General features: G+C 47.4%; 2 protein-coding genes across 5 annotated transcripts; both read left to right on the top strand.

Moving 5' to 3' along the window:
• The first annotated feature begins 998 nt into the window (after nucleotides 1-998).
• Nucleotides 999-6,590, top strand: Retn (resistin). 3 transcript variants are annotated; one of them, XM_076923775.1, is made up of 5 exons: nucleotides 999-1,133; nucleotides 1,296-1,432; nucleotides 2,235-2,312; nucleotides 2,569-2,693; nucleotides 5,489-6,590. In XM_076923775.1, the coding sequence occupies exons 2-5, from the start codon at nucleotides 1,306-1,308 to the stop codon at nucleotides 5,537-5,539; spliced, it is 381 nt and encodes a 126-aa protein (XP_076779890.1). In that variant the 5' UTR covers nucleotides 999-1,133; nucleotides 1,296-1,305; the 3' UTR covers nucleotides 5,540-6,590. The 3 variants fall into 3 exon arrangements, with proteins under 3 accessions (XP_076779890.1, XP_076779892.1, XP_076779891.1); XM_076923777.1 differs by lacking the exon at nucleotides 5,489-6,590 and adding an exon at nucleotides 4,261-4,754; XM_076923776.1 differs by lacking the exon at nucleotides 5,489-6,590 and having other exon boundaries at nucleotides 2,569-2,853.
• A 6,474-nt stretch (nucleotides 6,591-13,064) lies between these two features.
• Mcemp1 (mast cell expressed membrane protein 1) lies at nucleotides 13,065-16,614 on the top strand. Of its 2 annotated transcripts, none has more exons than XM_076923773.1 (7): nucleotides 13,065-13,187; nucleotides 13,401-13,490; nucleotides 14,681-14,812; nucleotides 14,949-14,999; nucleotides 15,091-15,246; nucleotides 15,901-15,951; nucleotides 16,038-16,614. In XM_076923773.1, the coding sequence occupies exons 1-7, from the start codon at nucleotides 13,133-13,135 to the stop codon at nucleotides 16,049-16,051; spliced, it is 549 nt and encodes a 182-aa protein (XP_076779888.1). In that variant the 5' UTR covers nucleotides 13,065-13,132; the 3' UTR covers nucleotides 16,052-16,614. The 2 variants fall into 2 exon arrangements, with proteins under 2 accessions (XP_076779888.1, XP_076779889.1); XM_076923774.1 differs by having other exon boundaries at nucleotides 13,170-13,304.
• The last annotated feature ends 4,954 nt before the right edge of the window (nucleotides 16,615-21,568 follow it).

Below are 21,568 nucleotides of genomic sequence, written 5' to 3'. Positions count from 1 at the left end.
AGGCACAAAGTCCTGTGTGAAAGCTCCATATCACTACGAAAACCATGCAGAGTGGTGCTTTCCTGCTATCCCAGCATCGAGAATGCAGGAGGGTCAAGAGTTCAAGGTTGTTCTTGGCTACACAGTTCAAACTTGGGTAGGCTACATAAGAGTTGGATTTAAATAAATAAATAAATAAATAAATAAATAAATAAATAAATACTAAAGTCTTTTCATTTGTCCAATTTATAATTTCCTCTGCCAATCTCAATTGTGCACCAATCCCTATCTAATTAAAAGACAGAGAGGCCAGTGTAACAGCTCAAAAGCCCAACAGCCTAATGTCAGTCCTTAGAATTTGCATAACCACCTCCAGTTGTTCTTTGACCTCCAAATACACATTACACCGTGACATGCATGCGCCTGCACCCACACATGGCACACACATGCAATAATAATGGAATAATATTTTTAAAGGCAGAGAAGATAAACCAGGTTCTGTTGAGTCATTTACACATATGAATATTCTGTGTGTGGGCAGGAGCTATGACTACCCAGGATTTATTATTTTAATTACTAATGAGAAAAGGGGATTTCCAAAGGGACAGCCCCCTTGCTCCTTGCACTAGATGTAATGCACCTGCCTGCTGAGGAGTTGGAGACATGGTTCAGAGGTAGGGTGCCTGGCTAGAATTCCCTAGTGAGGGTCTGGAGGTGTGAGTCAGCAATTGAGCAGTTGTCTAGATTGTAGGCAGTAGAGCTGGACTACAGTGTGTATCCCCGCCAAACAAAGAAACATACATGACAGCTGTGGTCACACAGGGACAGGGTCTCAGTTTGCATCTCCAGCCCTGCAGTTGAAGTCCTGACTCCTAGCCTTGCCCCTCCCACCATGATTCCTGGAGTTATCTCCAGACAACCTCCTGAGCAGACAATCCCTGTAATGCAGAAAGGGCCGTGCAGCAGGGAAATTCCTCCTCTGGGATCTCTAGAGTTTGACTCTTTTGGGGCCAGATGTGGCAATGGAAGGCAAGGGGCCAGGATACTTATTACTCAAAACAGGATGGGCCCCTTCCAGAGGTCAACACGAAGGAGCTGGAGGACAGGAGCTCATGCCCAGAATTGAGTTGTGTCCCGCTGAGCCCTCTGCCACGGTAAGTGATGGCCACCCCCTATTCAGAGCACCCATGTGGAGGTCCCAGAGCCACTGGATGCCCATCCACATGCCCCTCAAGAACCAAAGGACCTTGCAGTCTGACTCCCTCCAGCGTGGGAAGGGTCTGGTCTAAGGTGGGACTCTTGGTTGTCTCTTGCAGTACCTACAGGATGAAGAACCTTTCATTTCTCCTTTTCCTTTTCTTCCTTGTCCCGGGGCTGCTGGGCTCCAGCATGCCACTGTGTCCCATGGATGAAGCCATCAATAAGAAGATCAATCAAGACTTCAGCTCTCTATGTGAGGATCTCCCCCGCCCCCATCCAATCTTGCTGAGGGCCTCACAGACTTATCTCATCCTTGATGGGGAGCAGACCTGCCCAGCTGCAAGGCTACCCTCAGCCTCAAACTCACCCTGTCTACAAGCTCCAACCCAACTTCACCCTGCCCTACCTTGACCATGGTTCCACCCCACAACCTAGCTTCTTCCAACCATTACCCCCAAACCTCCCCGTACTCCAAAAGGCCCCACTCTGTGGTCCATGGAGCCTCCAGTGCCTGATTTGCTTGCCTCAGCCTCCTGAGTGTTTGGAGTACAGGTGTGAGCCACCATGCTGGGCTCTCTGGGGGCAAAATATTTTACCGTGAACGTGTGCTGTACATGTGTGTGTATGTGTGTTTATATATGTGGTGCACATACGTGAAGGTGCATGTGTGTACATAGGCCTGTGGAGAGTTGAAGTTGTAGTGTTATCATCCCACACTCTGCTTTGTTGAGACAGAATCTCTCAGTTGAACCCGGGGCTCATGGCCTTTGTGGTAGTCATCTTGTTCTGGGGACTGCATGTCTGTCTGTCTCCTGGATGCTGCGATTATAGGTTCCCTCACACCATGCATGCATGCCTGGCTTCTAAATGGGTTCTGGGGACCTTGGCTCTCGTCCTCCCCACTTGTGAGTCAAACTCTTCAGCTACCAAATCGTCTTCTCACTCTGCTGGGAAGAATTCAACCTCATTGTCAGCACCAAACCCAAAGATTTCCTACTGCAAAGATGCAGTTGGGGCACCCTGGTTTTATAACCCTCGAACCTTGCCTTCTGCAGTGCTAGCTGCAATAAAAAACGTTGGCCTATATTGCTGGACAGTCTCCTCCAGAGGGAAGTTGTCCTCTTGCCCAGAAGGTGAGTGCAAACTCTGTTGTGCAGACTTTCTGGAAGTTCCCTGAAACTCCTCTGCCTTCCTAGTCTGGGTCCTGAACATGTCCATCCTGGGGGCTCACTCCCAGACTTTCAGTCTTACCTCCTAGCCCAGCTCCAGGCCCATCAGTCTCCCACTGTGTCATCTTGTACTCTGTTTCCATGGTAACAGCCCTCTCCTCCCATCTCTGCCTCCCACTGCCTCAGTCTCCCAGCTTCTCAGGGGCTTCTTTCCTTGCAGGCACAGCCGTCGCGAGCTGCTCCTGTGGCTCTGCCTGTGGCTCATGGGACGTTCGTGAGGGAACAATGTGTCACTGCCAGTGTGGAAGCATAGACTGGACAGCAGCCCGTTGCTGTGCCCTGCGGGTCAGTTCCTGAGGACGTTGGTTGAGAACTGAGCTTGCCCTCCACGTGTTGCAGAGGGACAATGGGGATGGGGATGGGGATGGGAAGAGGATAGGGGGCGGGTCCAAGACGAGGGTCTGGAAATACAGAATGAGATGATAAAGATGCACCGTGAAGTGGACACGGGCCTTGTGTGGCTACTTTAGTGGAGAGTGTGTGTGTGTGTGGGAGTGTGTGTGTGGGGAAGTGTGTGTGTGTGTGGGAGTGTGTTTGTGGGGAAGTGTGTGTGGGGAGGAAGTGTGCTGTGGGGGGGAGTGTGTGTGGGAGGGGAGTGGGGGGGAAGTGTGGGGGGAGTGTGTGTGTATGGGGAAGTGTGTGTGGGGAGGAAGTGTGCTGTGGGGGGGGAAGTGTGTGGGAGGGGAGTGGGGGGAAGTGTGGGGGGAGTGTGTGTGTGTGTGTGTGTGTGTGTATGAGGAAGTATGTGGGGGGAGGAAGTGTGCTGTGTGTTTGGGGAAGTGTAGGGGGAGTGTGTGTGTGGGGGAAGTGTGGGGGGAGTGTGTGTGTAGGGAAAGTATGTGTGGGGAAGGGGAAGTGTGTAGTGTGTGGGAAGTGTGGGGGGAGTGTATGTGTGGGGGAGGGGAAGTGTATGTGTGTGTGGGAGAAGTGTGCAAGGGGAAGTGTAGGGGGGGAAGTGGGGAGGAAGTGTGGGGGGACTGTATATGTGGGGAAGTGTGTATGTGTGGGAGGGGAAGTGTGTGTGTGTGTGTGTGTGTGGGGAAGTGTGGGGGGAAGTGTGTGGGGGAGTGTGTGTGTGTGGGGGGAGGGGTGTGTGTGTGGGGGAGTGTGTGTGTGTGGGGGAGGGGTGTGTGTGTGGGAAGTGTGGGGGGGAGTGTGTGGGGAGGGAAGTGTGGGGGAATGTGTGTGTGGGGAGGGGTGTGTGTGTGTGTGTGTGTGTGTGTGTGAAGTGGGGGGGAGTGTGTGGGGAGGGAAGTGTGGGGGGAAATGTGGGGGAAGTGTGTGTGTGGGGAGGGGGGTGTGTGTGTGTGTGTATGTGTGGGAAGTGTAGGAGAGAGTGTGTGTGTGGGGAAGTGTGGGGGGAAGTGTGTGGGGGAGTGTGTGTCTGGGGAGGGGTGTGTGTGTGTGTGTGTGGGAAGTGTAGGAGGGAGTGTGTGGGGAGGGAAGTGTGGGGGAAGTGTGGGGGAGTGTGTGTGTGGGAAGTGTGGGGAGGGAAGTGGGAGGGAAGTGTGGGGAGGGAAGTGTGGGGGGAAGTGGGAGGGGAGTGTGTGGGGGGAAGTGTGGGGGGGAAGTGGGAGGGAAGTGTGGGGAGGGAAGTGTGGGGGGGAAGTGTGGGGGGGAAGTGTGGGGGGAAGTGTGGGGGGAAGTGTGGGGGGAAGTGTGGGGGGAAGTGTGGGGGGAAGTGTGGGGAGGGAAGTGTGGGGGGGAAGTGTGGGGAGGGAAGTGTGGGGGGGAAGTGTGGGGGGGAAGTGTGGGGGGGAAGTGTGGGGGGGATTGCTTCACAGCACTGTGACTTTTCCTACCTGTCTATCACTCCTTTTTCTTCCCTCCTCCTACCCTGTCTCTTTGGTAGAGTCTTATATAGTCCAAGCTGACCTCAACCGATACTCATCATCCCAAATGAGACTGGACCTCGGCAGGACTGAGGTTCCCCAGCTCTCAAGTCCATTTTTCACCTCTGTGGATGCGATGTCAAAAACCTATTTTCAACCAGAGGCACCCAGGGCACTTACACCCCCATGGATACTAGAATATAAAACCCCAGGGCAGAGGATGTCTGTTTATCTCATGTCTTGAGCTTAGAATAAAGCATAGCCTGGGCTAGCAAATGTCTGTAGAGTGAGGGCTGGTGAGATGATTCAGCAGGTGAGGCTACTGCCGCCAAGGCTGATGATCTGAGTTTGATTCCTGGAACCTATGTGGTGGAAGGAGAGAGTGGACTCCTGCAGGCTGTCTTCTCACCTCCACATGTGCACTGAGGCACGGTGTACCACGTGTGCACACACAATGAACAATAAAGAAAGAAAGAATGAATGAATGATGCAATAAAAATGTCTGTGGAGCCTGGCATGGTGGCGAATGCTTTTAATCCCAGCACTTGCAAAGCAGAGACAGGTGGCTTTCTGTGTTCAAGGCCAGCCTGGTCTACAAATTGAATTCTAGGAAAGTGCTACACAGAGAAACCTTGCCTTGAACCCCCCCCCCCAAAAAAAAAAACCAAAAAAAAAAAAAAAAAAAAAAAGCAAAAACAAACAAACAAACAAAAAAACCAAAAATATCTGTCAAATTAGTAATTGCAATGGTTAATAGGATCTAGAATCACCTAGAAGACACACATCTGGGCATGCCTAGAAGGGATTTGATTAATTGGGTTAATTAAAGTGGGAAGACTCTGAATGTGTGTGGTACCATTTCACAGTTGAGGTCCTGATTGAGAGAGTGGGAGCTGGAGAGAATCCAGAGAATTAAGAACACTTAACTCTGCTCCGGCAGAGGACCCAACTCAGTTTCTCAGCGTCTACTTTGGACAGCTGACAGCCACCTCTAACTCATGTGCCCATGCACACTTATATCACACACACACACACACACACACACACACACACACACACACACACACCAGCAATAGGGCCTGCAGAGATGGCTCAGAAGTTAAGAGCACTTGCTGTTCTTCCAGAAGACCAAGTTCATTTCCCAGCTCCCACATGAGATCCATCTTAGGGTTAGCATGACCAGAAAGCAAGTTGGAGAGGAGAGGGTTTACTTAGCTTACACTTCCATATTGCTGTTCATCATTGTAGGAAGTCAAGGACGGGAACTCAGACAGGGCAAGAACCTGTAGGCAGAGCTGATGCAGAAGCCATGGAAGGATGCTGCTCAAAGGCTTGCTTCCCCTGTTTTGCTCATCCTGCCTTCTTATGGGATGCAGGACCACCAGCCCAGGGATGGCACCAGACACAATGAGCTGGGTTCTCCACCACTGATCAGTAACTGAGAAAATGCCTTGTAGCTGGATCTCATGGAGGCATTTCTGCAACTGAGGTTTCTTCCTCTGAGGTTTTTAGCTTGTGTCAACATGACACAAAACCAGCCACTACAAAGTTGCTCAAGACCATCTGTATCTTTGGCTACAGATTTGACACCTCTAGCCTGTCCATGTATCTGTACTCATGTACAAATACCTACATTTAGATACAAACATTCCTTCACATAATTAAAAATAATAAAATATAAGCCAGGTGTAGAGGCACGCACCTTTAATCCTAGCACCCAGAAGGCAGAGGCAGGTGGATTTCTGAGTTCAAGGCCAGCTTGATTCTTAGTGTGAATTCCAGGACAGTGAGTTACACAAAGAAATCCTGTCTCGAAAAACAAGCAAAACAAAACAAAAACAAACAAACAAAAAGCAAACAAAAACAAACAAACAAACAAACAAACCAAAAAAAAAAAAAAAAAAAGAAAGAAAAAGGAAAGAGAAGCTTACAGGCCAGAAAGATGGCTCAGTGGGTAGAGGCTCCTGCTACCAAGCTGACCATTTCACACATGTACACAAAATGAAATAAATTTAAATGTAAAGAAATTGGGGCCTAAGGAAAAACGGAGCAGTGGTTAAGAGCATGTATTGCTTTTTCAGGGGACCTAAGCATAGTTTCCAGCACAGATATCTGAGGTTCTCTGGTCTCTACAGGCACCTGCACTCACGTGCATGTATCCTCACACAAGTACACATAATTAAAAATGAGACAAAACAGGCTGGATGGGTCCTCATACTTTTGATTCCAGTACTTGGGAAGTAGAGACAGACTTAGTTTAAGGCCATCCTGGTCTACCTAGCCAGTGCTACATAGTAAGACTCTGTTACAATGAGTTAAGAATGAATAAAATATTTTAAATTGTCTTTGATATTGAAAGTTGTTTTTTAAATTAAATTACATTTTTCTTTTAGTTTATTCACTTTACATCCCACTCACTGCCACCCTCCTCGTCATCCCCTCCCGTAATCCTTCCCCCATCTCCCCCTTCTCTTCTGAGTGGGTGGGGGCCCCAAGGGTATACCCCTATCCTCTCCCACTGAGGCCAGAAGACCAGGCAGCCCAGCTAGAAGAACATATCCCATGTACAGGCAACAGCTATCTTTTGGGATAGCCCCTGCTCCAGTTGTTCAAGGCCCACATGAAAACCAAGCTGCACATCTGCTACATATGTGTGGGGAGGCCTAGGTCCAGTCCTTGTGTGTTCTTTGGTTGGTGGTTCAGATTCTGAGAGCCCAGGGGTCCAGGTTAGTTGACTGTTGGTCTTCCTGTGGAGTTCCTATCCCCTCAGGGCCTGCACTCCTTCCTCCTGTTCTTCCATAAGAGTCTCCAAGCTCCATCCACTGTTTGGCTGTGGGTGTCTGTATCTTTCTGAGTCAGCTGCTGGGTGGAGCCTCTCAGAGGACAAGCTGCTCCTGTCTGTAAGCATAACAGAGTATCTTTAATTGTGTTAGGGATTGGTGCTCATGGGATGGGTCTCAAGTTGGGCCATTATGAGTTGGCCATTCCCTCAGTCTTCGCTCCATCCCCCATGCCTGCACTTCCTGTAGACAGAATAAACGTTGGGTTGAAAGTTTTGTTAGTGGGTTGGTGTCTCTATTGCTCCACTGGGGTTCCTGCCTGGCTACAGGAGGCGTTTTCTTTTCTTTTTTTTTTTTTTTTAAAAAAAAACTTTTTATTGATTCTTTGTGAATTTCACATCATGCACTCCAATCCCACTCATCTCCCCATCCCTTCGTATTTGCCGTCTCTCCTTGCAATATCATCCCAAAGAAAACAACAGCAACAACAACAACAAAATTAAACCAAACCAAAACAAACCACAACAAAAGCAAAACAAAACAAAACCAAAAAAGACAACAACAACAAATTAAACCAAACCAAGAACAAAAACAAAAAAAGACAACAACAAAACCCAAACTACAGTGTGTCACAAAGCACACCCTTTTGTCTACACATTTTCATTTGCAAATATTCTTTGCAATGAGTCATTGGTCTGGTTCAAGGCCTCTGGTTTCTGCTACACTATCTATACTGGATTTCACTGGGACTCTTCTCGGATAGGATGATCCTCCAGGATTGGCCCCCTCATATGCTCCAGCATATGATATTAGGGTGGGCCAACTCATAGCCCTGATTCTGGGCCTGGGTGCTAGCTGGGTGTTGGTCTGCCTGCCAGCTCTCACCACGTCACCGCCACTGCAAGCCCTCCAGCTCTGCCCCAGCTGACTCACCTAATGCCACAGCCCTCAAGGGGTAGGGGCCTGCTTGCTCCCCACTCCCTCCCTGCCACCAGGGCCAGCTCTACTGTGCTGGCCAGTCAAGGTATTGGGCGGCTCTCCCCAGTGCTGCAGCCAGTGAGGGGCCGGGCCAGCTTTGCTTGGTCCTTGGACATTAACATGGTTCCAGATGGCATCCCAGACCAGGGATCTCTACATGGCCTTTGGTGTAATATGGGCCTTAGACATCGACACAGATCCCTGCTTCTGCATGGTCATGGATCCAGACATGGCCTTAAGTGACAGCAAGGGCTGGGGCTTCACCACAGCCTACTCACATCTTGTTCCTCTCCACCCTAAAGTCTCTAGAGCTGCCTCTTTTCATGGTGCTCTTGCAACCATTCTGCTACTGTTTTTCTTCCATCTCTGTCCCACACTTGCACATTGTGTCAGGCCTCTGGTGTCTTCAAATGTCTGTCCAACCCAAAGATTTCAAAGGAAATACATCTCTGGCCAAAGTTTAACACAGCACAGTAAAACAGCAATCCAACCTTGAGTCCTCCAGCTCATGGCTGAATCTCCACCTCAGCCAACTAGAGAGATTAGCAGATAGGCCAATGCTGAGAAGTAAACACAGCAGGACATGTCCAGTTAGTTGTAGGTCTCCATTCTGCTCTTCTTCCTGGACTAGGATAGAACTCACTAGACACTTAGACTCACATAGTGGTCAGCTCTCTCGAAGGAAGAAGGCATATATGCCCACTGTCGCTTGAGTTTGTTACTGGATGTGTTGACGGGCAATGGAATTCAGAATTTCCCGGGAAGCCAGAACAGCAACCACCTTCGGGTAGCCAGTTCCTCCTCTCTTCATAGTGCACAAACCGCTCAACTTTTCTTCATCTTTCGTTTCCTCACTGCTTGTTTGTTAGCTTCTACCACTTACTCACTTCCTGGTGCGACTGCGCCTGGCCAGCGCTGAGCTCAGGATTGTGGTATTGTCCTGGTACTTCTTGATGCACCAGGAATGAAAGCTGTTTTCATACACTATATTCTGATCAGGGCTTTTCTTTCCTGTCTCCTCCCACCTTGCCACCCATGAATTCCACACCTTCTCTCTCAAACAAAGAAGCAAACAACACACAAACAAAAACAAAAAAAAAAACCCCATAATGATTTAAAAAGAAAAAGCACAAGAAACAGTTCTCTCTCTCTCTCCCTCTCTCTCCCCTTCTTTCTCTCTATCTCTCTCTGTCTCTCACAACCATACCAAACCAAAACCCCAAAACTTCAAAAACCCAAATCCATAAAAAACAAAAAATTGGGAACCATAACATACAAGCAAAAGGCCAGTAAAATTATGAAACAAAAACTCTACTAAGGGTGGTTCATAAAACCTATGAGACTCCTTTTGAGCAAACTGATTTTTCCTTTGCAAGCAGTTGTCAAGTGGAGATAGTTGTCAAGTGATTAGGGGTGGCAGCCCATGTCTACTCCCCTCTCTCTGTGCTGGGACTCTATCTGGTCCTGTGCATGCTGCTACAGTCTCTGTGAGTTCATATCTATGTGAGTCTTGTTTTGTTTGGAAGACACTGTTTTGCTGATGTCATCCCCTTTAATTCTCACAGTCTCTTCTGAATCCCGAGGGGGGAGGGTTTGATGAACACATTCTATTTAGGACCAAGTGTTCTAAAATCTATCACTCTCAGCACACTGTCCAGTTTGGGGGCTCTTTGTTAGTTCGAATTTATTGCAAGAAGAAGCTTCTCTGATGATGGCTGAGCAAGACACTAATCTCTGGGTATGGCAGAATGTTGTCAGGAGACATTTTCTGCTATGTTTCTTTAGCATTACGATAGTATTTGGTTTCCTTCTGGGCCATGGCCAATCTCAGGTTATTGGCCATTGTAGCAGTGTCAGGCATGGGTCTCAAATCCAATCAGATACTAACTTCCACAGTGTGAGTCATAGAGCTTGTAGCTTGGTTGGTGGTTACCTTTCTCCTTCGGTAGCATGCAGAGTACCTTCCAGTACCATGAACACTAGACAGTAGGGGTGAAGGCTCAGGTTAGACATCAACTCAACTTCTCCATGTTCAATGAGCTGTGTGTATTGTCTTTATCGATAGGGCCTTACTATCAGTTTATGGCAAGCAATCAATAGCCTTGGCAGTAGCCTGAGCTGTTTGAGGGTTTCCATGGGGGCTTTCTTTGCCCGACAATTCAAGTTTATGTAATCCATTTCTGGCACTGGGTGTTTCACTTGGTGGTGAAAGATATCTAGTTGGAAAATTGTCTCCCCATCATTTTGTGACTCCATTTCTATATTTATTTCATATATGTATATATTTTAGGAAGCTTCAACAGGAATAGGTTTGTATGTGACCCGTCAAGTGGCACTTAGTGTTAGCTGTTCCTCCCTTACCTCCTTTTCCCGTCACAATGTCATTTAATGTTCCCTCTCCAGACTTTCCATAACTACAAGTTCTATATACCCTTCCTTGGGAAATCCATGCCCCCTGGTCCCTTACTTTACACTTAGCATCTGTCTGAAGGCTCACAAGCTAACATATATATATGTATATACGTATGTATATATATACATATATGTACATATATGTATATATATGTATATGTATATATACATATACATACACACACACACATATATATATGAGAGAATGCATATCATATTTGTCTTTTTAGGTCTGAGTTATCTCACCGAGGATGATTTTTTTTTCTAGCTGCATTTATTTATCTCAGAATTTCATGGTTTTATGTTTTTAATGGCCAAATAGTGTAAATGAATCAGATTTTTATTATTTATCTGTTGACTGGCATCTAAGCTGTTTCCAATTTCTGACTATTACAAGTATAGAGTAAATAAATATAGACAAGTAACTGTATATGTAGTAGGATTTGAGTCCTCTGGGTATATGCCGAGTGTGGGGTAGCTGGATCTTAAAGTAGGTCTATTCCTGGTTTCCCGAGTAACTGCCACACTGGTTTCCATAATGGTTTTACAATTCCGTTGTTCCACCAGCTATCAGTGTTCCCTTTGCATCATGAGCTGTTAGGTCTGTGCCCTATTTTAAGTTGGGTTGTTTGTTTTCTTGGTGTTCAGTTTTTCAAGTTCTTTATATATTTTGAATGTTAGCCCTTTATTGGGTGTGTACTTGGTAGAAATCGTTCCCCATTCTGTAGGGTGCCTCTTTGTCTAAATAGTGATGTCCTTTGCCTTATAGAAGCTTTTCAGTTTTATGAGGTCCCATTTATTAATTGTTGATCCAAATGCCTGTGCTATTGGTGTTCTCTTCAGAAAGTCTTTCCCTGGGCCAACCAGTTCAAGGCCAATACCTGCCTTCTTTTTCTATCAGATTCAGTGTACCTAGCATAATGTTGAGGCTCTTGATCCGTTTGGAGTTTGGTGTTATGCAGGGTGATACGTATAGATTTATTTGTGTTCTTCTACATGCAAGTATGCATGCAGTATCATAGTATCAAGTAGGACCATTATTAATTGTTGAAGATGCTGTCTTTTTTCCCACAGTGCATTTTCGACTTCTTTGTCAAACATCAGTTGCCCGTAAATATGTGGGTTTATGGCTGGATCTCCATTCACCTTTATTCATCAACATGGTTGTTCTGTGTCAATACCATGCTGTTTTTATTACCACAACTCTGTAATACAATTTGGTAATTTAGGTCAGGGATGGTGATACCTCCAGTAGTTCTGTGAATAAATAAAGTCTTTAAAAAAATCTAAGACATCACTTAGACAGAGTAGAGATATGCTAAATAGGCCAGTACACATGCATATTCATGTGGGCATTCTATTTACAAAAGAGTGTAAATGATCATGTGGCCTGCATCCATGAGCTGAGCTATGACTGAAGGTATTTGAAGGTTTGAATGTGCATGTATGTGTGTGCATGTATGTGTGTGCATGCCTGTGTGTGCATGCCTGTGTGTGCATGTATGTGTGTGCATGCCTGTGTGTGCATGCCTGTATGTGCATGTATGTGTGTGCATGTGTGTGCATACCTGTGTGCACATGCATGTTGTCAGCCAGGCAGGGAAGCAGATAGATGGAGTAAATGCCTTTTTCTTCTGGCTTATCTGTGTGGAAGAGACAATACCTTGAGGACTCCATCAGGGAAAGCGTTAAGGATACGGGTCTAGCTGGGCGGTGGTGGTGCACACCTTTAATCCCAGCACTCGGGAGGCAGAGGCAGGCAGATTTCTGAGTTCGAGGCCAGCCTGGTCTACAAAGTGAGTTCCAGGACAGCCAGGACTACAGAGAGAAATCCTGTCTCGAACCCCCTCCCCCCCCAAAAAAAAGGATATGGGTCTGACACCAGTATTGGATGTAGATGTGGGGTCAAAGTGGTTTCCATCCTTGCCTAACATCCGCTTTGCTTTCTGCTTTCTGTGGTGCCTCGAGAGTTCCTTGGCTTCTGTGATGCAATCGGTTAGCGTGAGGTACTTATGAGAAGTAGAAGTTGGTTGGGGCAGGGTTGAACTGTGGAGTGGGGCCGAGATAGAAGATGTTGGGGGCTGGGAAACCGAGTTATTGTTCTAAAAGTCAGATGCTTGAGTTCACACACAAAAAAAATTTTTTTTGTAGAGATATAAAACAGAAGAAAAGCTGAGAATGTGGGGTGCAATTGTAACCCCAGCTGGAGAAGTGCAAAGAGGTTGATCCTTAGTGCTTGCTGGCCAGCCAGTCTGGCATATTTGGTGAGTTCCAGGCTAGTGAGAGTTGTTGCCTTTAAAAATAATGTGGACATTACCTGGGAGTGACAGCTGAGGTTATCAGCTGCCTCCCAGCCCATACATAAATATCAGGGAAATGAATCAGGCATATCCCACCTGTCTGTTTCATCTGTGTGTCTTCTACCCAGACCCTCTGGCTTCCTCAAAATTTTCTCTTCTGTCATCACATTTATGGTTGCTTCTTGGCCATCCATGAAACTTCTGTCCCTCTAAAGACTCTTTTGATATGGAAGCTGAAGATGCCTCCAGGGCAGGAGATCTGGTGTGAATCCCTGAAGGAGAAGGCAAACCCTGCTTCCCTCCCCTCTAAAATGAGATTTCCCCATCTGTCTTGACATCTTCCGGTAGGTGGGGGATGTGTGGACACTTGGGAAGTCCAGGGCCCAAGGCTGTGGTAATCTACGTGAAATCAACCAAGCAGAATGCATGCATCAGCCTCCCAGGATAAGAACCGGAGGAAGCCAGGTCACAATGAAGGTCAGGACTCTTGGGGTGGGAAGGGGAAATGAAGAAGCATGGCTTAAGGTGGGAACAGTCAAGGATGGGAGAGCTCCTTGTTTCTAGGGGCTCCGTAAATGCCTGCACTGCACGAAGGTGATTTTTGTCCTTCCCGGCTGATTGAGTTCCCCCTACCGACTCCCCAGATATCTAGATGAGTCTCAGCAGCTCCTCTCACTAAATCACACACAGGTGCTCACAATCCTGACTATGAGAATATAACCTTGGCCTTCAGAAACAAGGACCAGATCAAACTCAGCCAATCAACGCCCACAAAACAAGGTGAGCAGACACTTGCTTGCCCATCCCCACTCCAACCTTAAGGCGTATGTGGAGGGAGTGAGGGAGGGAATGCTGGGGTCTGTGATATTGGTGGCATTAAAGATGGTGGGTGGTGTGGCAGCTGTGGTTGTGGCTCGGCTGGTAGAGAGCTCGCCCAGCTTTTACAAAACCTTGGGTTCAATCCCCAGCTCTGTATAAACTGGGCGTGGGCACATACTTATTGTCCCTGCATCTGGGAGCAGAAGCCAAAGTCATCTTTGGCTACAGAGAGAGTTGGAAGCTAGTCTGGGATGCTAGAAATCCTAATTAGCCAATTAACTAACTAACTAACTAAATTGTGGGGCTGGAGTGGTTCTTCACAAATGTGAGGACTAGAGTTCAGATTCCAGTACCCACAGTACCTGGTGTCCTGTGCCTGCCTGTAACCCCAGCACCAAGGGGCTGGAGACAAAAAGGTCACTGGGGCATGCTGCTTTTCTTCTTTCTCTCTTTCTTTCTTTTTTTTTCTTTTTCTTTCTTTCTTTCTTTTCTTTTCTTTTTTTTTTTTTTTTTGGTTTTTCGAGACAGGGTTTCTCTGTGTAGCCCTGGCTGTCCTGGAACTCACTCTGTAGACCAGGCTGGCCTCGAACTCAGAAATCCGCCTGCCTCTGACTCCCAAGTGCTGGGATTAAAGGCGTGCGCCACCGCCCAGCTGCTTTTCTTCCTTTCAGTGGCTCACCTGTACTGCTTAATCATAGAGTTGAGTTTTGTCCTTCATGACTGATTTGTTATAATCCCCTAGATTGTGTTTCCCCACCTGGGAATAAACAGGAGAGTCCCTGCCTCAGAGGAATAGGTGGAGTGACAAAGGAGGATACCCCATGCATGTCTCCCTGTCTGTCTGTGTCCCCCTCTCCCACAAGTGATGGTACTAAGGTGAGGGTAGCCTTGCAGCTGAGATGATGGACACTGGGTTTCTGAAATGCTTCTAGCAGTGCCATTGGCTGTGCGTTTAATCTTTGGGTGACATAATTTATTGAGAGGGATGTGATGGTCACTATGTAAGGAATACAAGTTGGTGGTACCGATGCTACTGACTGGGCATGTCCTTGGTAGTCCTTGATGCTGGTGATGGGTGTTACAGATAGTATTGCTGGCCTGGCTGGTGGGGTTTGGCTCTGGAGCTCACATGTCCTGTGTCTCTGTCCCAGCCAAGTTCAAGCCATCCCTGGACACAGCCCCAGTTCCCCCTTGGTTGCACAGAAGCATTATGATGCTGTATGTTCTCCTCGCTCTCATCTTTTTATCCTGCATCGTCCTCTCCGCTTTGGTCCTGGTGAAAAGTAAGTGATTTTGGAAGCTGGTCCAGGGATGGGACTGGAGAATTACCGCCAGTTCCTCTCCCTTTCCTCAACTCCGCTTCAGAGAAGGTTAAAATGGAGATGGGGCCTTAAAGCCTTCCTACTCTCATCTAAACAGATTCTCAAATGTCCAAGGAGCTGTGGACCTTGAAAGCAGAGCTCTCGAATGGTGAGTGAGAGGCCCAGAGGAGGCCCACAATGGTGCTGGTGGGAACAGGAGAAGAATAGCCATCTGAACACCTCAAACTCCATGCCCTTAGTTTCAAACGCGGTGTGGAATATCCAGGAGCTCCAGAATTCGCAAAAGGATATTTGGAAAGCTGTCCAGAGTGGCATCAACGAGGCCAAGAATAAGATTGCTATGGCCATTAGCAACATCCAGAGCGGAAATGACAAGCTGAAGACAGTGACAGCAGGTATTCCTTGCAGATCTGTTCTCTTTGGATGAATTTGTTTGGATGTTCAGAACAAATAGGGTGCTGGTTACTCAGAGAGTAACCAGGGTCCTATTCTCTGGATTTGGAAGTCGGAAATAGATATTTCCTCTGTGCTAGAGGATGGGGTGCTTAAGCACTAGTGGGGTTGTAGAGGTGGCTTAGTTAGGGATGTACAACATGGGAACCTGAGTTTGGATCCCCAGAACTCACATAAAAGCTGGGCATGGTGTCACAGTTCTGTAACCAGCCGCTGGGTTAGAGTGATGGTAGAGACAGGCTGATATGTGGCTTACAGGTTACCCAGTCTAGCCAAATGGGTGAAACCCCAGGTTCAGTGAGAGGTCCAGTTTTAAAAAATAAGACAGACATCTCTAAAGAAAAACAACTGACTGATGTCAACCTCTGACCTCCTCATATATGTGAACACACAAGTGCAAACACATATGAATATAAACATATGTATACTGCACACACACACACACACACACACACACACACACACACACACACCACACTATTACTGTGAACTTCTACTATAGGAATCTGCTCCACTCAAACTGGAAACTGTGAATGACGCCAGGGCTTTGTGTGCAGCCCCATCCCAGACTGACCTGTTTTCTCTCCTCCTCCCAGATATAACCCAAATCAAGAGAACTCTTGAGACACTGGAGAAGGCACAGCCTAGTAAGCCAGGGCTGGGGAGGCAGACTGGGGTGGAGTCCCAGACCTAGTGCTGGTCTGCCTGACCTCAGGTCTCTCCTCTCTGACAGAGCCCAGTAAATAAGAGGACACCACAGCCACACCTGTGAGGACTCCGAATTGCACCTGCTAGTGAAGATGGCAAATGGGGGTACCTAGCTTGAGTGTGAACCTGCCTTGTATCCTCATATAAAAAATTCTCCTCCTGGGGGAGTGAGTGTTAAAGAGGTGTGCATGCAAATGAGCATTGTGTGGTATTTGGAGTTTCTCTGTATTCAAGGAGAAGGTTTTACGGTGGAAAGAGAACATGGAAGTCACAGCAGGTGTAACTGTTTATGGGCCACATAGGTGTATGCCCTGGCATATATGAGTATAGTTGTGTCCTGGTTGGTAGCTGTTCCCGTGAAGCCCCCAAAGTGTAAGTGACATGTAGGACATGCCTCCCCCATTATCTTGATTATGTATGTGTGCATCTGGCTGTTTTGTTATGTGTGGCACTGCAGTGGTAGGTAATAGACATCATCCTGGGGATGTGTCATGACATGGGTCATTCCTAGTGTGCTTGGCCATGTCAGCTTGTGTGTTCAGAGCATGTACCCAAATGTACTTGTATTTATGATTCATGATGATAAATGCCAAGGGAAATGATATGACTCTGGGGCTGTTTGGCGGATGCCTGTGGGACAGAACTTTGGGACCTGGTGGGGAAATTGGATTTAGGACTTGGATATGGAGATGAAACAAAACACCCAGTGCTGGAAGACAGGCGTGGTGCAGTTGGGCTGTAATTCCATTACTTGAGAGGCTGACTGAGATAAGAGGATCGTGAGTTCAAGGCCAGCTCTGGTTACAAAAGTGGAGCTGGGGTGGGGGTAGTGAGATGGCTCAGCACGCAAAGTCACTGTGGTAGAACCTGACCTGAGTTTCATCCCTGGGATCCACACAGTGGGAGAAGAAAACCACCTCTGAGCCCCACCTGCATACCAAGGCACATGAAAGACACAAGACTAAAATAATGATAAAAAAATATCCAAAGGAATCTATATCCTACTAATGAGACATGTAAAAAATATTTAATAAAAATTTCCAGCGCAGGATTTCTTCCCACCATTTATGTTCCCAGATGAAAGACACACACAGCCATAAAATATGCCTTCGACAGCACAATAGCTGGGCAACTGCCTACCCTCCATGCTGTTAGAATCCACCTTCCAACCGATAACTTCAAGTCATTACTCACTAAATTCTATGTTCTGTCTGGGCTGCTCTTAACTCAAGTCAGAAAGCCCACATGGCCATGTTTTTATGGCTCAGCTATCCCACTGTGGCTCTCTTTCTCCCTCCTGCACAATCTTCCTCTTCCATGGTGGCTCTCCTTCTCCCCCTCCTTCCTCCTGGTCTCTAGTCTGGTAAACCTCAACCCCGTGTCTCTTTCTCTCTAGCTATTGGCTGCTGGCATCTTGATTTGCTAATCAGAACTTACTAAGGGCCGGGTCCCTCAGGCTACCTGCAGACTCCAAATCTTGGAGGCCAACCTTTTAGCGTTACAATAAAACTAAAAGACAAAACCTTCAATAAGACACTCGCTCTTCCATGAAATGGCTGCTAGACTCACAATAGCCAGAAAATGGAAATAGCCTAGATATCCATCAACTGATGGAAATGTGGTGCATATATACATATATACATGACGGAATTGACTCATCATCAAAGGAAAATGAAATAATGAAATTATTAAGTTAGACGGGAAAATGGATGGAACTGGAAATCGTCGTGTTAAGTGAAACAAGCCAGACTGGGAAAAAACAAAGACTGTACATTGTCTCTCATATGTGGAGTCTAGCTTCCAATATTTGTGTGTGTGTATGAGTGAAACTCTAGATTTGATGCAGATCTGCCTGTCCTAAGGTCTCCCCCTATTCCCATGGCCAGTTCTAATAGAAAGACATCAAAATCACACTCGGAAGACTCTGTATTGTACTTGTCAGTGAAGGTGGAAAGTGGGGGAGTTACGTTAGGCTAGGCATGCTAGCACATGTCTTTAATCTCAGCACTTAGGAGGCAGCGGCAAGTGGATCTCTGTGAGTTCGAGGCCAGCCTGCCTGGTATACAGAGGGTTCCAGGACAGCCAGTGCCCTGTAGAAAGACTCTCTCACCACTACCACCACCACCACCCCCAAAAAGAAAGAAAAAGAAAGTGGGGGGTTATCTTTCTACCCTAGCTTCAGTGTGTATCTGCCATTATTTATTAATAGAAAAAAAATCACCCGTCATGGTGAATGAGATGGAAATATACCATGCTAGGCTAGAGAAATGGCTCAGAGGTTAGGAGTGCTTTCTGTAATTTCCAGGACCCTGCTCCCTTTTTGGGCAGCTCACAACTGCTTGTATCTAGCTTCAGGAGATCTGATACTATCTCCTGGCGCGCACACACACACACACACACACACACACACACACACACACACTTTTTTATTTAAATAAATAAATAAATTTATTTATTTTGTTTTTTAAAAAGATTTATTTATTTATTTTTATATGAGTACGCTGTATCTGTCTTCAGACACACCAGAAGAGGGCATCAGATTCCATTACAGATGGTTGTGAGCCACCATGTGGTTGCTGGGAATTGAACTCAGAACCTCTGGAAGAGCAGTCAATGCTCTTAACCTCTGAGCCATCTCTCCAGCTCCTATTTTGGTTTTTCGAGACAGGGTTTCTCTGTGTAGTCCTGGATATCCTGGAACTCACTCTGTAGACCAGGCTGGCCTCGAACTCAGAAATCTGCCTGCCTCTGCCTCCCAAGTGCTGGGATCAATGGCGTGCGCCACCATTGCCCGGCAATAAATTTATTTTTATTTAGATGTATGTGCGGGCATGTCTCGTGTGTATGTCACAGGTATACGGGTGCTTTTGGAAGATCGTCTGGAGCTAGAGTTACAGGCATTTATAAACTGCCTGATGTGTATGCTAGACGTTGAGCCCGGGACCTCAGAACATGTGCCCCAGGGCATGCACATTATCCTGAGACCAGAGAATAACTGCTCGAGAAAAGCAAGAGCTCACAGCCAGCTTGAGTGCTAAGCAGCTGATCCTGGTAGACGCGCGCGCCCCCTTGTGGCAGCTTTTCTGTACACCCTTGCCCCTCTCGGTACTCGAGTCTGCACTGCACCTGAAGGTAAAACAACCCTTTTAGGAATCAGAGCGTTTTGCTAACTATCTGGTGCAGTTTCGGTAAGACCCCAACCCTGCCTGCACCGGCCTCATCCTTTTACGCATCTGAGCTGCGTCTCCCAGTCTATCTGCTTTGGATTGTGCTGTAGTGAAGTGGAAGTCTCTAAGTCTCCGCCCTGGAGCAGCTCAGGTGGAGGGGTCTCCTAAGCATTTCGCAGAGTGTAGGACCGCGCGTCTCCATCCTTGCAAACCCGGCTCCTGGTGCGTGCACACTGGGAAGGTCTCCAATCTCATCTCACAAGAGTGTCATTGCTTCTCCCAGAGAGGCGCCGGAGGCTCCAGTTCGGAGGCTCCAGTTCGCCGTCCTTTCCTGGAACCTTCTGCTACCCAATCCTCGCTTCTTGGTCTGCTGTGACTTACGATAGCCTCTAGGTGGAGATGGCCTTTGTCTCCTCCCTAAAGGGTTAATGTAGCCATTTGAGTCAGTTCTTGCCTTCTCAGTGTCTTAGATTTCTGACTTTTTTTCTCTGTAGCCTAAGATGGCCTTAAACCATACCTGTTGTTAAAGATGGCACGGCTGTTGGCGGTGCTGGGAATTCATAGCTCACAAGAGTATGTTTTCACCTCTGAGTGCAGTTATATACACCTAGTCACAATCAGAGGCACCCAGGGCACTTCCACTCCTGTGAACACTTGAATATAAAAGCTCCAGGCAGACGTCTTCATTCCTCCTATCTCCCCGGGCTTTGGACACAGCATGGCTTGGAGGGACTTAGGAAGTGTCTGTTGAATGAGGGCTGGTGAGATGACGCAGAGAGGCTGGGACCCGGATGGTGAAAGGAGAGAGCTCACTCCAGGTTGTCCTCTGACTTCCTCAGGTCAGCTCCAGGCACTAGTACACCCACACATGCTGGTGCACACACACAAGCACACACAGAGAATACGGCAGCACATGTAATAAGAACATTTGAAGGTCTGTTAAATAACTAGTGACGCTGTGATGGTGAATCATGGCTGTTACCTTGACAGGGTTAAGAATTACCTAGAATACACACAGCTCCGAGTGCCTGTGGGGTGCTTTCTAGAGGCTGCTATGCTTAGCAGTGAGCACATTTTCACAGAGCCATGCCGCTGCCCTTTCCTTGACTGGGTTTTTGAGACAGGGTTTCTGATTTGTCTGGAATGTGCTGATTACTCTGGGCTGATAGGTGGCCCAGGTCAGCCCCCACCCCAAGTCTCAGATCTATGCAGGCAAGAGAAACAGGCAACTCTGCAGTCTGTTCTTGGCTCTGCTCATTAGAGCAGAGTCACTTGTGATCCATTTATATTCTCTGGGGCTGTGAGGTCAATTGTAACTCAGTGGCTGACTTTGAATCTCACTCATTATATTGATCTTTTCTGGAGATACAGAATGTGGTCCCAGAATAGACGCATGAATCCGTGAGGACTACTCCAAAGATAACTCAAAAATCAAACCATACAGCACTCTCTCCTGAACAATATTATGAAGTCAATCCTCATCTTCTCCCCTCCCCTCCCCTCCCCTCCCCTCCCCTCCCCTCCCCTCCCCTCCCCTCCCCTCCCCTCCCCTCTCCCCTCTCCCTTCCCATTCCTCTCCTCTCCTCTCTTCTCCTCCCCTCTCCTCCCCCTCTCTTCTCTCTCCTTCTCCCTTCTCTTTCTCTCTTCCCTCTCTTCCTCTCTCTGCCCTTCAGGCAAGGTCTTAGGTATCCCAGGCTGGCTTTGAAATCATGATGTAGTTGAGGCCAGCCTTGGTTTTCTGATTCTTTTGCCTCTGTCTCCAAAGTGCTAGCATTGCAGATGCCCACCACAACACACAGCTTATGTTGTGTTAAGGATCAAACACAGGGCCTTGTGCATGGGAGACTGGCAATCTTACCCATGGGCTTCCGGGGCCCTCTTTCCTCTCACCCTTTGTTCTCTCACTGGTTCTTTTGAGACAAGTTCTTACCTATAACCTTGGCTGGCTTCGAACTCAAAAGCCATTCTTCTGCTTTAGCTTCCTAAATGCTGAGACTACAGGCATGAGTCATTGTAACAGCTCTCTCTCTCTCTCTCTCTCTCTCTCTCTCTCTCTCTCTCTCTCTCCCCCCCACCGTCCCTCCCTCCCCCTCCCCCCTGTGTTGTTTTGTTTATGACAGGGTCTTGCTATGTGGCCTTGGCTGTTACGGAGCTTGCTCTGTAGACTAGGCTGGTCTCGAACTCGCTGAGATCCACCGGTCTCAGCCTGCTTCTTGCTGAGATTAAAGGCACGCACCACGTCACCAAGCTAGCCTCTTACTGAAAGAGAGAAAAAGATAACATTCGCCACTCATCCTGTCCAGTAGCAGACTTTATGTTTTTCAAGTTTAGGCAGTATGAGCTGAGCTGTATCGATTTTGAAAACACACATTTGGTTTTCTTAGCGCTA

This window comes from Arvicanthis niloticus, chromosome 24 (assembly GCF_011762505.2).
Source record: "Arvicanthis niloticus isolate mArvNil1 chromosome 24, mArvNil1.pat.X, whole genome shotgun sequence".
Lineage (NCBI taxonomy): Eukaryota > Metazoa > Chordata > Mammalia > Rodentia > Muridae > Arvicanthis > Arvicanthis niloticus.
The sequence above is the reverse complement of the archived record's forward strand: the minus strand, read 5'-3'. Positions and strand labels throughout refer to the sequence as shown.

Coding starts and splice junctions, on each gene's coding strand:
- Retn (XM_076923775.1), top strand. CDS start 1,306: ATGAAGAACCTTTCATTTCTCCTTTTCCTTTTCTTCCTTGTCCCGGGG. Junction 1,433..2,234: donor TCAAGACTTCAGCTCTCTAT/GTGAGGATCTCC, acceptor TGCCTTCTGCAG/TGCTAGCTGCAATAAAAAAC. Junction 2,313..2,568: donor GTTGTCCTCTTGCCCAGAAG/GTGAGTGCAAAC, acceptor CTTTCCTTGCAG/GCACAGCCGTCGCGAGCTGC.
- Mcemp1 (XM_076923773.1), top strand. CDS start 13,133: ATGCATGCATCAGCCTCCCAGGATAAGAACCGGAGGAAGCCAGGTCAC. Junction 13,491..14,680: donor ATCAACGCCCACAAAACAAG/GTGAGCAGACAC, acceptor TCTCTGTCCCAG/CCAAGTTCAAGCCATCCCTG. Junction 15,247..15,900: donor GCTGAAGACAGTGACAGCAG/GTATTCCTTGCA, acceptor TCCTCCTCCCAG/ATATAACCCAAATCAAGAGA.